General features: G+C 38.3%; 1 protein-coding gene across 3 annotated transcripts in view; it reads left to right on the top strand.

Moving 5' to 3' along the window:
- Positions 1-14,056, top strand: part of rb (adaptor related protein complex 3 subunit ruby) — a 99,019-nt gene extending 84,963 nt beyond the window's left edge. The window contains exons 15-17 of one of the 3 annotated variants that reach the window (XM_070092400.1): positions 760-899; positions 4,468-4,630; positions 14,010-14,056. In XM_070092400.1, coding sequence (XP_069948501.1) covers positions 760-899; positions 4,468-4,624 — 297 coding nt within the window. In that variant the 3' untranslated portion in view covers positions 4,625-4,630; positions 14,010-14,056. Of the gene's footprint in view, positions 1-759; positions 900-4,467; positions 4,796-14,009 lie in introns of those variants that run through there. The other 2 variants (XM_070092401.1, XM_070092402.1) reach the window with 2 other exon arrangements.
- Positions 14,057-16,186: the final 2,130 nt, after the last annotated feature.

The raw sequence follows: 16,186 nt of genomic DNA, 5'->3' as shown, positions 1-16,186 counted from the left end.
CAGAGGGGTGTGTATATATATGCTTGTACATGTATGTGTAGTGTGACCTAAGTGTAAGTAGGAGTAGCAAGATGTACCTGAAATCTTGCATGTGTATGAGACAGAAAAAAAAGACACCAGCAATCCTACCAGCGTGTAAAACAATTACAGGCTTCCGTTTTGCACTCGCTTGGTAGGACGGTAGTACCTCCCCGAGTGGTTGCTGTCTACCAACCTACTACTTTTATATATTTTGTATATACTGTATAACTGTATTATTGTATTCAGAAGAAGATAACTGCCTTGGAGATTTTACTTTTCTCAGTTGGAGACTTTTCTTATTTTGCCTTATTCTCCAGTCATTCCATACTGGTGGTGTTCCACTGTAAGTGTATTGAGCTGTAACATAGTGATTTGCTAAACTTTTTACGAAACTAAAGGTGGTAAATGGTAGAATTTTGAAGAATAATTGGAACTGAGACCTTCATTTTTCTACAGATGCATAATTACTTAAACCAAAGTATGTACTACAAAATATAGTATGGCTGCAGTTAGAAGTTCCTAATAAATTTGTTTACACATAGAGGGAATCAAGAGAGAAAAGAGAGTAATCAGCCTTTAGGTAGTTATTATTTCAACACAGGCAGAGAAACATGCAGGGTGAATAGTTTTACTTGGCTCTGTAGCCATTGGAATTTCAGAACTAACTCTGTAACAAACGATATGAGACTATTTAGTAGAATATTTTAGTTGACAAATCCTAATTATGTTAACTTACAGATCAAACTGCGAGGAATGAATGAACTGAGAGGTTCAGTGAATCTCTTGAGCAGTAATAATGATGTAAAAAAATTAGTGAACCGGGTTTATGAGACTGCCAACCTTCTCCAAGTTCAGTGTGCTAGTAGCAACACCTTAAAGTGAGTATTGTACAAGTTTTATACACAGTATTTAACTGTTACAAAACTAAAATATGACCCTGTGCTTGTAAATAGTTTTAAGGGTCATTGCCCCCACAACCTGATCTCACACCAGACCTTTTGTTCACTGGCTTGGTTGACCAATTTGTTGGTTCCAGCCACCTATTGACCTTGATACTTGAATTCTTATTTTATTATAGATCACAGCATGTTGAGGAAGAGAACAGAGAATGGGTTTTTTTTTTTTCTCTCCGGCTTCTTATGTGGACTTGTCAAATTTCTCTTCGTGGAATGATAAAGCTTTTTGACATTTCTGGTTTTGCTTTAGGATAATTTTTTTTTATCTTGTTAGTTTACCTATGGATCCTAAATGATCTTTATTTATATCTTCTCCATACTCTTCCAAACACAATTTTGAGAGGCTCAGTTTTTCATTGTTTCATTTTATCTCTATGTTTGTGTATCTGTGCCAGAATAGCCTACTAATGTAAAAATTAAATATAAAAATTTGATTTTTTTTTTTTTACAAAACCCATTTGATGTACATCATTTTGGGTCAGTTATTCATGGGACTATTCAGTTTTGAAAAAGAAAACATTTGAGAATAGCAAGTATATCCTGTAAGGTAATGCATCAACTCACAGGTTCCCACATGGTAACTAAGTAATTGAGCTTGTAGGTCACAAGACATGCATGAATATTGTTAGAGGTTGAAATACTGGCACTTGTCACTCAAGATGTTTTCCTTCATGAACACGAGTGATCTTCTTCCTTCAACAAACCGGCCATATCCCACCAAGGCAGGGTGGCCCAAGAGAAAAAATGAAAGTTTCTCCTTTTAAATTTAGTAATATATACAGGAGAAGGGGTTACTAGCCCTTTGCTCCCGGCATGTTAATCGCCTCTTACGACACGCATGGCTTACAGAGGAAGAATTCTGTTCCACTTCCCCATAGAGATAAGAGGAAATAAAAAAGAACTAGTAAGAAAATAGAAGAAAACCCAGAGATGTATATATGCTTGTACATGCATGTGTAGTGTGACATAAATGTAAGTAGTAGTAGCAAGATGTACCTGAAACCTTGCATGTTTATGAGACAGAAAAAAAGACACCAGCAATCTTTTTTTTTTTTTTTTTTTTTTTTTTTTTTTTTTTTTTTTTTTTTTTTTTTTTTGAGCAAATCGGCCGTTTCCCACCGAGGCAGGGTGACCCAAAAAAAGAAAGAAAATCCCCAAAAAGAAAATACTTTCATCATCATTCAACACTTACACCACACTCACACATTATCACTGCTTTTGCAGAGGTGCTCAGAATACAACAGTTAAGAAGCATATACGTATAAAGATACACAACATATCCCTCCAAACTGCCAATATCCCAAACCCCTCCTTTAAAGTGCAGGCATTGTACTTCCCATTTCCAGGACTCAAGTCCGACTATATGAAAATAACAGTATTTAGATAAAGGTAGGGAAGTTTTTATTGCATTTATGGATTTAGAAAAGGCATATGATAGAGTGGATAGAGGAGCAATGTGGCAGATGTTGCAAGTACAGTGGACCCCCGGTTAACGATATTTTTTCATTCCAGAAGTATGTTCAGGTGCCAGTACTGACCGAATTTGTTCCCATAAGGAATATTGTGAAGTAGATTAGTCCATTTCAGACCCCCAAACATACACGTACAAATGCACTTACATAAATACACTTACATAATTGGTCGCATTGGGAGGTGATCGTTAAGCGGGGGTCCACTGTATATGGAATAGGTGGTAAGTTACTAAATGCTGTTGGTTTAGAAAGACACGTAAGCAAACACTATGACATATTTATTAGAAAACGTTTCGGTCCTGGGACCTTGATCACTTCTAACATACAGAGGTAGAAAGGCATTATATATATAGGCGGAGAGTGAGGTGTGACGCACGTGACCTGAGGAATGTCATAAGAACATAAGAACATAAGAATGGAGGAACACTGTAGAAGGCCTACTGGCCCATGCGAGGCAGGTCCTTATCAAAACAACCTCTGCCTATGATGAGGACGGGTAGACGTTGAAATCATGTGAATCCTGGCCCTCCTACTGGCCTTGCCTCGCATGTGCCAGTAGGCTTTCTACAGTGTTCCTCCATTCTTATGTTCTTATGACATTCCTCAGGTCACGTGTGTCACACCTCACTCTCTGCCTATATATATAATGCCTTTCTACCTCTGTATGTTAGAAGTGATCAAGGTCCCAGGACCGAAACGTTTTCTAATAAATATGTCATAGTGTTTGCTTACGTGTCTTTCTAAACCAACTTGTCGGTATTTATTACCAAGGTTTATACCACTAAATGCTGTAAAGAGTTTTTATGAGGATAGTGAGGCTCAGGTTAGGGTGTGTAGAAGAGAGGGAGACTACTTCCCGGTAAAAGTAGGTCTTAGACAGGGATGTGTAATGTCACCATAGTTGTTTAATATATTTATAGATGGGGTTGTAAAAGAAGTAAATGCTAGGGTGTTCGGGAGAGGGGGTGAGATTAAATTATGGGGAATCAAATTCAAAATGGGAATTGACACAGTTACTTTTTGCTGATGATACTGTGCTTATGGGAGATTACTTTTTGCTGATGATACTGTGCTTATGGGAGATTCTAAAGAAAAATTGCAAAGGTTAGTAATGAGTTTGGGAATGTGTGTAAAGGTAGAAAGTTGAAAGTGAACATAGGAGAAGTATGGAAGAAGTGAATGTTTTCAGATACGTACTTGAGAGTTGACGTGTCGGTGGATGGATTTATGAAGGATGAGGTTAATAATAGAATTGATGAAGGAAAAAAGGTGAGTGGTGCTTTGAGGTATATGTGGAGTCAAAAAACGTTATCTATGGAGGCAAAGAAGGGAATGTATGAAAGTATAGTAGTACCAACACTCTTATATGGATGTGAAGCTTGGGTGGTAAATGCAGCAGCGAGGAGACAGTTGGAGGCAGTGGAGATGTCCTGTCTAAGGGCAATGTGTGGTGTAAATATTATGCAGAAAATTCGGAGTGTGGAAATTAGGAAAAGGTGTGGATTTAATGAAAGTATTAGTCAGAGGGCAGAAGAGGGGTTGTTGAGGTGGTTTGGTCATTTAGAGAGAATGGATCAAAGTAGAATGACATGGAAAGCATATAAATCTATAGGGGAAGGAAGGCGGGGTAGGGGTTGTCCTCGAAAGGGTTGGAGAGAGGGGGTAAAGGAGGTTTTGTGGGCGAGGGGCTTGGACTTCCAGCAAGTGTGCGTGAGCGTGTTAGATAGGAGTGAATGGAGACGAATGGTACTTGGGACCTGACGATCTGTTGGAGTGTGAGCAGGGTAATATTTAGTGAAGGGATTCAGGGAAACCAGCAATCCTACCATCATATAAAACAGTTACAGGTTTCTGTTTCAAAAGTGACATACAGATTAAATAAATAAAAAAGTGATATTCATTATCACAGCTGATTCCTATGTAATTGGACTTTTATAGGGTAATCTGTTTAAGGGCTAAATAATTTAGCCAAACTATTTTTCTTTATTTAGAGTACTATTTTGTTTGTACTTTTGCAGATTTGGTGGGCAGACTGCTTCAGGGAAGGCATTAGTGCTGGTGTGCTTGACTCTACCACAAGATGAACAGGAAGTTTCTATTACTGTTAACTGTGAGAAGATGGTCATATCTTCAATGTTGCTTAAAGATATTCAGTCTGCTCTGAAGAAAGATTAACCAGTGGTACTTATTTATGGTTTTGTGGAGTACATAAATTTAAGAAACTCGTAAAAGTCTTTTTGGTCATCTTCAAGCATTAAATTTGAAGATTTGTTGTTGCTGTTTTTCATTTGTTTGTTATACAGTACAGTATTAATTTTGAATGTCATTCTTCACTGTGTCATGAACCAACATAAAATATTTAAACTTTAATTCACAATAATGGTATAATGAAAAAACTTCACATATATTTAGACAAATATCTGTGTTATCAGTAAAAGTTTTTTAGTTTAAAATGGATCAAGTGGCACTTCCATCATATATACTTAATAGTACAGTATAAAGAAAAAACTATGGAATTTCAGAAAACGGTTTATGGTAGTGAATCTCTCGTTACAGTGCAGTAACCATTTTTGCAAGTCTTTGGTTCCATTGTATTTGAAAGTTTTTACTCTACCACCACATTTATAATTTGAGATAAGTGATATATTATACAATATCAGTATCTTAACGACTTCTTGGAGATTTAAAAAAATAAACAGTACTTTAGATTGAGTAAAGTTAAAACTTACATATACAACACATACTGGAGATAATCTTGTAGATAACTAGATTATAAGGAGAGGGCATCTTTCTTTATAATTATTTTTTATTATAAAATATTATGGTTAGATAACTGTGAAGTAAGTTTTTGTTTGCAGATCTGTGTTACTTTATTTGATATTTTTAATAATAATATTTTTATAACCCCTCAGGGTTTTCTTCTAATTTTTTACTAGTTCTTGTTCTTGTTGTTTATTTCCTCTTATCTCCATGGAGGAAGTGGAACAGAATTCTTCCTCCATAAGCCATGCATATCATAAGAGGCAAATAAAATGCTGGGAGCAAGGGTCTACTAACCCCTTCTCCTGTATACATTATGCAGTTTAACCCCTAAACGGTCCAAACATATGTATACATTAGTACCGCTAGAGTCCCAAACGTAGATCAGATTATTTTTCCTGCCTCTAAATTTGGCACGATTGGCCTGAGATGCCTGGTCAGCATAGAATGGGTGTTAACAGTGTTAAAAAAATCTGGGACCACTTAGTACCTTGTGGGAGCACCAGTTCAATTGAGCGCCAGCTAGAGCAAACAGCGCGGCAAACACTTGGGATTCACTGATGTCATGTAGTATTAACACTCCCATTTTAATAGGAAAGTGATGTTGACCCTGAGTTTAGTGACTTTGAGGTGGAATGTGGACATAAGTGGTCGAGGAAATGTGAAAAACCTTGATAATAACCCATGTGCAACATTTTGTGCACCACCCTTTCGGAATGTCTTATAACCTAAATGAAGAAAAACAATTCTGGAACATGTAATACGTGTTCAGGTGGCTGGCTGGCTGTCTGTCTGTCTCTGTCTCACAGGTACACATAAATACAATTATACAAAGTGCAAATTACCTTGGATAACCAAAAAAAATCCAGACAAAGTGGTATACTGTGCTTGTAGATATAATGCATATGCTTGACTGGCAAATACGTATTTACACTTGCTTAGGATCAAGACGTGATGACGCAGTCGTGTGTAATACCTGTTGGTTCACGAGTGACTCTCTCTGAGACAGAAAGGGAGACAAGCAGACAGAAAGATAAGCAGAGACAGAGATAAATGGAGAGCTAGATAGACAGATAGAGAGCTAGACAGAGTTTGACAGATAGACACAGACATGTTTATGTGTAACAGTGAAAACAAATAAAGCCAGGGCCGTGGACGCTGATCAAATGTCACCACTGCACTGTCAGCAGTGGACTGACACTTGTCTTACATCATGCTTCAAGGGAAATTGTTTTTATTATTATTATTCTTTCTTTCAACACACTGGCCATATCCCACCGAGGCGGGGTGGCCCAAAAGGAAAAACGAAAGTTTCTCCTTTTACATTTAGTAATGTATACAGGAGAAGGGGTTACTAGCCCCTTGCTCCTGGCATTTTAGTCGCCTCTTACAACACGCATGGGTTACGGAGGAAGAATTCTGTTCCACTTCCCCAGGGAGGTAAGAGGAAATAAACAAGAACAAGAACTAGTAAGAAAATAGAAGAAAACCCAGAGGGGTGTGTACATACTATATGCTTGTTCATGTATGTGTAGTGTGACCTAAGTGTAAGTAGAAATAGCAAGACGTACCTGAAACCTTGCATGTTCATGAGACAGAAAAAAAGACACCAGCAATCCTACCATCGTGTAAAACAATTACAGGCTTCTGTTTTACACTCACGTGGCAGGACGGTAGTACCTCCCTGGGCGGTTGCTGTCTACCAGCCTACTACCTAGAACAATTATTATTATTATTATTATTATTATTATATACTCCCGCATATCCAAAACATTGCTGGGATCTAAAAATACTTTACATAATCCTAGACAAATGTAGGTAGTAGGTTGCTAGACAGCAACCACCCAGGGGGGTACTACTGTCCTGCCAACTGAGTGTGAAACGAAAGCCTGTAATTGTTTTACATGATGGTAGGATTGCTGGTGTCTCTTGTCTGTCTGATAAATATGCAAGATTACAGGTACGTCTTGCTACTTCTACTTACACTTAGGTCACACTACACATACATGTACATGTTTATTTATACACACTCATCTGAGTTTTCTTGGATTTTATCTTAATAGTTCTTGGTCTTATTACTTTTCCTTTTATATCCATGGTCAAGTGGAATAAGAATCTTTCCTCCATAAGCCATGCACGTTGTAAAAGTCAACTAAAATGCCGGGAACAATGGGCTAGTAACCCCTTTTCCTGTAATAATTACTAAAAAGAATAAGAAGAAATTTTTAATAATGATAAACGTTTATAGAGGGGCAACTGTTATATTGGATCATTATTTAGTTGTAGCTACAGTTAGAGTAAGAGGTAGATGGGAAAAGAGGAAAATGGCAACAACAAGCAAGAGGGAGGTGAAAGTGTATAAACTAAGGGAGGCAGAAGTTCAGGTGAGATATAAGCAACTATTGGCAGAAAGGTGGGCTGGTGCAAGTATGAGTAGTGGGGGGGGGGATTGAAGAGGGTTGGAATAGTTTTAAAAATGCAGAATTAGAATGTGGGGCAGAAGTTTGTGGTTATAGGAGGGTGGGTGCAGGAGGAAAGAGGAGTAATTGGTGGAATGATGAAGTAAAGGGTATGATAAAAGAGAAAAAGGTAGCTTATGAGAGGTTTTTACAAAGCAGAAGTGTTATAAGAAGAGTAGAGTATAGGGAGAGTAAAAGAAAGGTGAAGAGAGTGGTGAGAGAATTCAAAAGGAGAGCAGATGATAGAGTGGGAGAGGCACTGTCAAGAAATTTTAATGAAAATAATAAAAATTTTTGGAGTGAGTTAAACAAGTTAAGAAAGCCTAGAGAACAAATGGATTTGTCAGTTAAAAACAGAGTAGAGGAGTTAGTAGATGAGGAGATAGAGGTTTTGGGTAGATGGCAAGAATATTTTGAGGAACTTTTAAATGTCGACGAAGAAAGGGAAGCGGTAATTTCATGAACTGGCCAAGGAGGTATACCATCTTTTAGGAGTGAAGAAGAACAGTATGTGAGCGTGTGGGGAGGTGCGCAGGGCATTACGTAGAATGAAAGGGGGTAAAGCAGCTGGAACTGATGGGACCATGACAGAAATGTTAAAAGCACGGGGGGATATAATGTTGGAGTGGTTGGTATTTTTGTTTAATAAATGTATGAAAGAGGGGAAGGTACCAGGTGCGTCTTGCTACTTCTACTTACACTTAGGTCACACTACACCTACATGTACAAACATATATATACACACCCCTTTGGGTTTTTTCTATTTTCTTTCTAGTTCTTGTTCTTGTTTATTTCCTCTTACCTCCATGGGGAAGTGGAACAGAATTCTTCCTCCGTAAGCCATGCGTGTTGTAAGAAGCGACTAAGATGCCGGGAGCAAGGGGCTAGTAACCACTACTCCTGTATATATTACTAAATGTAAAAGGAGAAACTTCCGTTTTTCCTTTTGGGCCACCCCGCCTTGGTGGGATACAGCCAGTGTGTTGAAAGAAAGAAAAGAACGAAATGTATGAAAGAGGGGAAGGTACCTAGGGATTGGCAGAGAGCATGTATAGTCCCTTTATATAAAGGGAAGGGGGACAAATGAGATTGTAAAAAATATAGAGGAATAAATTTACTGAGTATACCAGGAAAAGACTTCGGTAGGGTTATAATTGAAAGAATTAGAGGTAAGACAGAATGTAGGATTGCGGATGAGCAAGGAGGTTTCAGAATGGGTAGGGGAAGTGTAGATCAAGTGTTTACATTGAAGTATATATGTGAACAGTATGAGGATAGTGAGGGTCAGGTTAGGGTGTGTAGAAGAGAGGGAGACTACTTCCCAGTAAAAGTAGGTCTTAGACAGGGATGTGTGATGTCACCATGGTTGTTTAATATATTTATAGATAGGGTTGTAAAAGAAGTAAATGTTAGTGTTCAGGAGAGGGGTGGGATTAAATTATGGGGAATTAAATACAAAATGGGAATTGACACAGTTGCTTTTTGCTGATGATACTGTGCTTATGGGAGATTCTAAAGAAAAATTGCAAAGGTTAGTGGATAAGTTTGGGAGTATGTGTAAAGGTAGAAAGTTGAAAGTGAACATAGAAAAGAGTAAGGTGATGAGGGTATCAAATGATTTAGATAAAGAAAAATTGGATATCAAATTGGGGAGGAGTATGGAAGAAGTGAATGTTTTCAGATACTTGGGAGTTGACGTGACGGCGGATGGATTTGTGAAGGATGAGGTTAATCATAGAATTGATGACGGAAAAAAGGTGAGTGGTGCGTTGAGGTATATGTGGAGATAAAAAAAAACACGTTATCTATGGAGGCAACGAAGGGAATGTATGGAAGTATAGTAGTACCAACACTCTTATATGGGTGTGAAGCTTGGGTTGTGAATGCAGCAGCGAGGAGGCGGGTGGAGGCAGTGGAGATGTCCTGTCTAAGGGCAATGTGTGGTGTAAATATTATGCAGAAAATTCGGAGTGTGGAAATTAGGAGAAGGTGTGGAGTTAATAAAAGTATTAGTCAGAGGGCTGAAGAGGGGTTGTTGAGGTGGTTTGGTCATTTAGAGAGAATGGATCAAAGTAGAATGACATGGAGAGTGTATAAATCTGTAGGGAAATTAAGGCAGGGTAGGGGTCGTCCTCGAAAAGGTTGGAAGGAAGGGGTAAGGGAGGTTTTGTGGGCGAGGGGCTTGGCCTTCCAGCAGGCGTGCGTGAGCGTGTTCGATAGGAATGAATGGAGACGAATGGTATTTGGGATCTGACGATCTGTTGGAGCGTGAGCAGGGTAATATTTAGTGAAGGGATTCAGAGAAACCGGTTATTTTTATATAGCCGGACTTGAGTCCTGGAAATGGGAAGTACAGTGCCTGCACTCTAAAGGAGGAGTTTGGGATATTAGCAGTTTGGAGGGATATGTTGTGTATCTTTATACATATATGCTTCTAAACTGTTGTGTTCTGAACACCTCTGCAAAAACAGTGATTATGTGTGAGTGAGGTGAAAGTGTTGAATGATGATGAAAGTATTTTCTTTTTGGGTCACCCTGCCTTGGTGGGAGACGGCCGACTTGTTAAAAAAAAAAAAAACACTTAGAAAATGCACCCTTTATTTCTATAAAAAAAATTTTTTTTTTTTTTTTTTTTTTCAAAAATATTTGGGTTGCTGGGCAAGAGATTATATATAGACATTTGGACAATTTAGGGGTTAAAAAGAAAAGAAACTTTCGTTTTTTTTTTTTTTAGGTCACCCTGTCATGGTGGGATATGGCCAGTTTGTTAAAAAAATTTCTATGATAAAACATGCTCCATTTCTTGAAAATAATTTGCCTTTCTAACCCGTTCGAAACATTCCAGCTGTTTTTAAATCACAACAAGTGATTTAGCTAAATTTACAAGGTAGCAGTTTTTTAAAAACATTCCCTTTAAGGGAGAGGTGCATTGATGCTTGTGAGGGGATTTTGATCCAAGGAATTGAGCCTTTCCTCTCCTTGGAATTGAACCATATTGCCTCCCATTCCCAATGCACTGTATGGCCCTACTGGTTTATAGCTTCTCTCAGTTAGAATAATGATATAAATAACTTTTCTTTTATAAGCAGTATGTAGTAACTTTTATAAACGAGGTGCTGTCATAAAGTTCCCAGACTGCCACAAAAAAAAAATTTATAGGCTTAACTAATCACCTAGTTGTTGCTGTCTCCTTCAAAGTACTCTCCTTGGGAGGCTGTACACTGATCCCAGCTCTGTTACTTCTTGAGACATTTCTGGTGCTCTTCTTTCCTAAATGCACCTAGCACAGCCTGAGAGTCTGCTTGAATCTCCTCTGCTTTGCTAAAACACCACACCCTTGAATACCATTTTTATTTTTGAGCAGAGAAACAAGTCACGGGGGGGGGGGGGGCTATATCTGGGGAAAACGAAGGGTAAGGGATGACCACCATGCTGTTTTTTTTTTTTTTTTTTTTTGCCAGAAAATTAGTGTTTTCAGCCTTGAATCAGCATGCGGGACACAAATTTCACAACCACTTGCTTCATGTTCAAATTTTCAATCAAAATGTTTTGACACAATTCATAAAGAAATTCCCACAGCACTTAAAATGACCTGGATATTCTGACAACATTGGCATCTGTTTTTGACACTGATGGACGACGAGTGTTCATCCCCAACTGATGTTCATCCTGCTTTGAATCAAGAAAAATATTCATAACGGTGTGTCCAACCCATTACTTCGTCATCAAATGCTTGCTGAAGCATTTTGTTTCACTAGCCATTTTACCAAGCTTGGAACAGAATTTCCTACACCCACTGTTCTTTGTTTTTGAGATTCTATTCTTTTACACAAAAACTGCAACAGCATATTGACAGTATGACAAAAAATGCCTGCCTAACCTCAATGGAATGACCAACCACACTGAAACTCACCACACTACTTCACATAGGAGTGTACTGCACAGCATTATCTGCACTGCTGCTATATTTCATCCAGGAAGTACGAGAAATTTCAAGTGCATTGACTTTTTAATAGCACCTCTTGTACAGTACAGCCTCTTCTCACTTAGTGATGTACTCATTTAGTGATAACTCGGACTTATGACAGGCGCTCTGACCAGTATGCATATTAGAGCTGATTTCCTCTATTCTGTTTATTACAATATACAGTACACTATTGTATAAACATTAAAAAATATACCAGAAATGTTATAAATGGTGCATTATTATTATAATCAAGGGGGAAGCGCTAAACCCGGAGGATTATACAGCGCCTGGGGGGGGATGTGGAAGGCATTCAGGCTTAATTTGGGGAACTGGAGCACAGATCCAATTCCCTAAATCAAGAGCCCCTCACCAACATCAAGGAACCTTCCTTGAGGGGTATAAATGGTGCAAAAGTGACATTAAAACAGTATCAAAGATGGTTGACACAAACTCGCTACCATTATAGTGTGCTCCTCACTTAGTGACAAATTTGTTTACCAACATGGTCTTAGGAACGGAACTCCATCGTTAAGTGAGGAGAGACTGTATATATAAAACACTCAGTTTTTACAGAGTTAAGCTTAAAGTTCCTATCTTTATTTTCAAGCTAAAAGTTTCTTTCCAACATCAGCTCATTTAAAAGCTTTCCCTAGCATTTTTATTTATTAAATCTTTATTGTTATGAAACATGCATAGGGAACAGGATGAAGTTAGTCATTCAGGAAATAAATGATCACAGAAGGAACATTCTTGAGTAGGGTATAGTGTGTAGTTGGTTTTTGCTGCCGATTTTGTGGCATAGAAGCTATCTTCTCGGCCGCAAAGTGATGTCAAGTATGGAACTACGATAACAATAAGGCCACCCACATCTCTGGTGTAGGTTCTGCTGAAATGACTCATCCATCCAGTCTGGGTTGAGGTGAGAGAGAAGTTGCCTTGTGCAGTTCTCTGTTCTGTCCAGAGGTTATAGATGACACTTGGGTTGGCAATCCAAGAAAGTGTTTTACACTAAAGATAAGAGCACATCTGTGAAATGTTGAGTTTTGGAGTCTCTGCTGGTGAGAAATCATGGGATACACCTTACAGCTCTTAACTTCTGATTGCCTTGCTTGTAATATAAATTTCACTCCTACTATATCCTAACCATCACGAGGCTCCAACAACTTCTATTCATTCTTACCACAACTCCCGTATTAATACATTGTTTTCTCAGCAGATGTAATGTCATTTTTCTCTGACCTGTAAGCTGGTTATTGATGTGCCTGAGAACAGCTGGCATTTCCTCTTGGATAAGTAAATATCAGTCAAGTGTATTATTGTCTTGTATTATCTCATTCCTACAAAATAATGAATTACAGTGGACCCCCGGTTAACGATTTTAATCCGTGCAAGAGGGCTCATCGTTATGCGAAATAATCGTTATGCGAATTAATTTTCCCCATAAGAAATAATGGAAATAAAATTAATCCGTGCAAGACGCCCAAAAGTATGAAAAAAAATTTTTTTTACCACATGAAATGTTAATTTTAATACACACAAACTGAAAAAGGCATGCACAATTACATGACACTTACTTTTATTGAAGATCTGGTGATGATTGATGGGATGGGAGGAGGGGAGAGCATTATCTTCTTACTGTTTAGAAGGGGAATCCCCTTCCATTAGGACTTGAGGTAGCAAGTCCTTTTCTGGGGTTACTTCCCTTCTTCTTTTAATGCCACTAGGACCAGCTTCAGAGTCACTGGACCTCTGTCGCACAACAAATCTGTCCATAGAGCTCTGTACCTCCCGTTTCTTCAAGACTTTCCTAAAATGGGCCATAACATTGTCATTGAAATAGTCACAAGCACGGCTTGCAACAGCTGTGTCAGGGTGATTTTCATCTATAAAGGTTTGCAGTTCAAACCACTCTGCACACATTTCCTTAATCTTTGAAGTAGGCACAATGGATTCCACAACTGGCATAGGCTTCTCAGGGTTAGCCCCAAACCCTTCAAAATCTTTCTTAATTTCCATACTAATTCTCACCCTTTTTACCACAGGGTTGGCACTAGAAGCTTTCTTGGGGCCCATGGTCACTTATTTTCCAGAAACACCACCGAAAACACTGTAATAATACGAAATATTCCGAGTGTATGCTTGGATGTTACCGCGGAGGCTGGCTGGTAAACAATGGGACGGCCGGCACATGTGAGGGCACATTGGACGCGTCTCGGACGAAAATCGGTATGCGGGTTTTTAATCGGTATGCGGGGCAAAAATTTTGCGATAAAAGTAATCGTTATGCGGAAAAATCGCTATGCGATGCCATCGTTATGCGGGGGTCCACTGTATTCTGCTTTTGATGTTAAGTTTTTTTATTTATTTGCAACAGTGTCCACCTGGGTTAAAGCTCAACTGAGAAGAAACTAAAGGAGCAAAGTTTAAAAAAAGTTCAGAGGTATTGGATTACTACTAGGTAGTGATCCTTTTTCGTTTTTAAATGGAAGGGGAAATATAGCTCCATTAGTCAGCAGATGCTTACCAGATATAAGTCCTTGTTTCACCCTGTGTCAGAAGAAACTTTATCTATTTTCTGATGAGCATACTACCACCTCTATGCTGTTTATCAGTAAAAGTGTGAAACTATGAATTACCATACCTTAAATCCATGGTAATTTCAGTAAATACAGTATGCACATTCACTTTTGGAACTTGATGAGCTGTGGGAATGTGAGCAAGGTAACATTTTATGAAAGGATTCAGGAAAACCAGTTAACTGGACTTGAGTCCTGGAGGTGGGAAGTACAGTGCTTTCACTCAGAACAGGTGGGGATATTTGCAGTTTGGAGGGGCATTTGAACTTTAGTATCGGTGTACTTCTGGCAAGACAGTGATAGAGAATGTTGTTTAAATTGTTTCTTTTGGATCACCCTACCTCAGTGAGAGATGGCTGTCATGTTTAAAAAAGGTTTCAGGAATTATCTTAAGAGATTGTGTGTAGCAATTAGGGGTGATAGTGATTATGTGTATTTACCGAATTTCCAGAGATTTCATGTTCTTGATTTCACATATTTGTATAAATTTCCCCATCCTAAGTATTTTGTTTACCAGCTCTGGCTAGTATAGATCATACATCTCCAATAATAGTGACTTTGGAAATATATATCGGTTAGTTATTTTTTCTTATAATTGCTGAATATCATTTATTATATTTGTAAAGATTTAGTATTCTGATATTGTTTCATTTATGTATATAGTGGAAACCAAATGTGAATTAAATGCTCTTCATTATTAGTTTGATTCTTTATGTGCATTTTTTTTTAGCACAAGATAAATTATTAAGTGAGCACAAAATATTTAGTTTATTATTTATAAATCCACTTAATAAATCTGTTTACAAATTTTCTTAATGTTTTTTATTAACCTTCTTTGATTTATTTTAATTGTAAAGATTAATGATTGTATTTTGTCTTTTTTGGAAGAAAACAATACTGGACCAATTCAGCAGGACTATAAGCACAGAAATACGTATCTTAATCTTAAAATAATGATTCCTAACTAGTCACAAGTTTGCCTGTGATACTCCAATATAGAAACTATATATTGTGCCAAAACAAAAGCATTCACATTGCTAAACTCACAAACTAGTATTTAGTCAACTTACTCCACAATTTCTAATAATTTAGGGTTAAGAATTAATCTAAGTTTGCTCGAAATGCCTAGCCTTGCTAGGTGTTCTAGTGGCCCCCTCTGTAATTAGTATTTTATTACCTGTAAACCACACAATAACCAAAATCTGTAAACCCCACATTGTAATCCTTATAGAGAATAAACTTTGACTGAGGAGTGCCTAACTTCAAAGGAGGTGCCTTGATGACAGTGAAGGGCTCAACCCAAAGAATTAGAACTACACTCCCTTTCCTTGCTCAAATCTAATTGCCTCCCATTTCCCTGGCGCTGTTAGACTGCTATGGGTTGAGCACTCCACCTCATGAATATAACAATTAGGATGCTGGTGAAATGAGCTTGATTGGAGATCCAGTATCGTCAACCATCATGGGAGGTTCCCTAAAATTGGTAAAAGGCTCTTGATCCACAGAATTGATTATTATTATTATAATAAAAAAGGAAGCACTAAGCCACAAGGACTATACAGCGCTGCAGGGCAGGAAGGAAGCGAGGGCATCAGGTGGCAAAAGGGAGATGGATGAGTAATAGGTTACGGATAACAGCGGGGTAGTGGATGGTGAAAGGGTAAAGGGCAGCAAGAGACTGAACTAGAAAGGACTGAGGGGAGTGCAAAAAGTATCATCAGAGTTTGTGGAGCAAATCAGTCGTTGTCAAGAAGTCAATGAGAGAGTCAGGATTAAAGGAGGGTCCATCAGCAAGAAGGGAAGGTAAAGAGAGAGTAGTAGAACGAAGACGACGTTGGAGGTAAATTCTGCGTGCTCGTTGATAGAGAGGGCAGTCTAACAGAATGTGGCAAATCGATACTGGAACTTGACACTGCTAACAGAGAGGAACAGGGTGCCTCTCCATGAGATACCCATGAGTAAGACGAGTGTGGCC

The sequence above is a fragment of the Cherax quadricarinatus genome, chromosome 39, assembly GCF_038502225.1.
Source record: "Cherax quadricarinatus isolate ZL_2023a chromosome 39, ASM3850222v1, whole genome shotgun sequence".
NCBI lineage: Eukaryota > Metazoa > Arthropoda > Malacostraca > Decapoda > Parastacidae > Cherax > Cherax quadricarinatus.
Note: the sequence above shows the minus strand (reverse complement) of the source record. Positions and strands in the feature narration are given on the sequence as shown.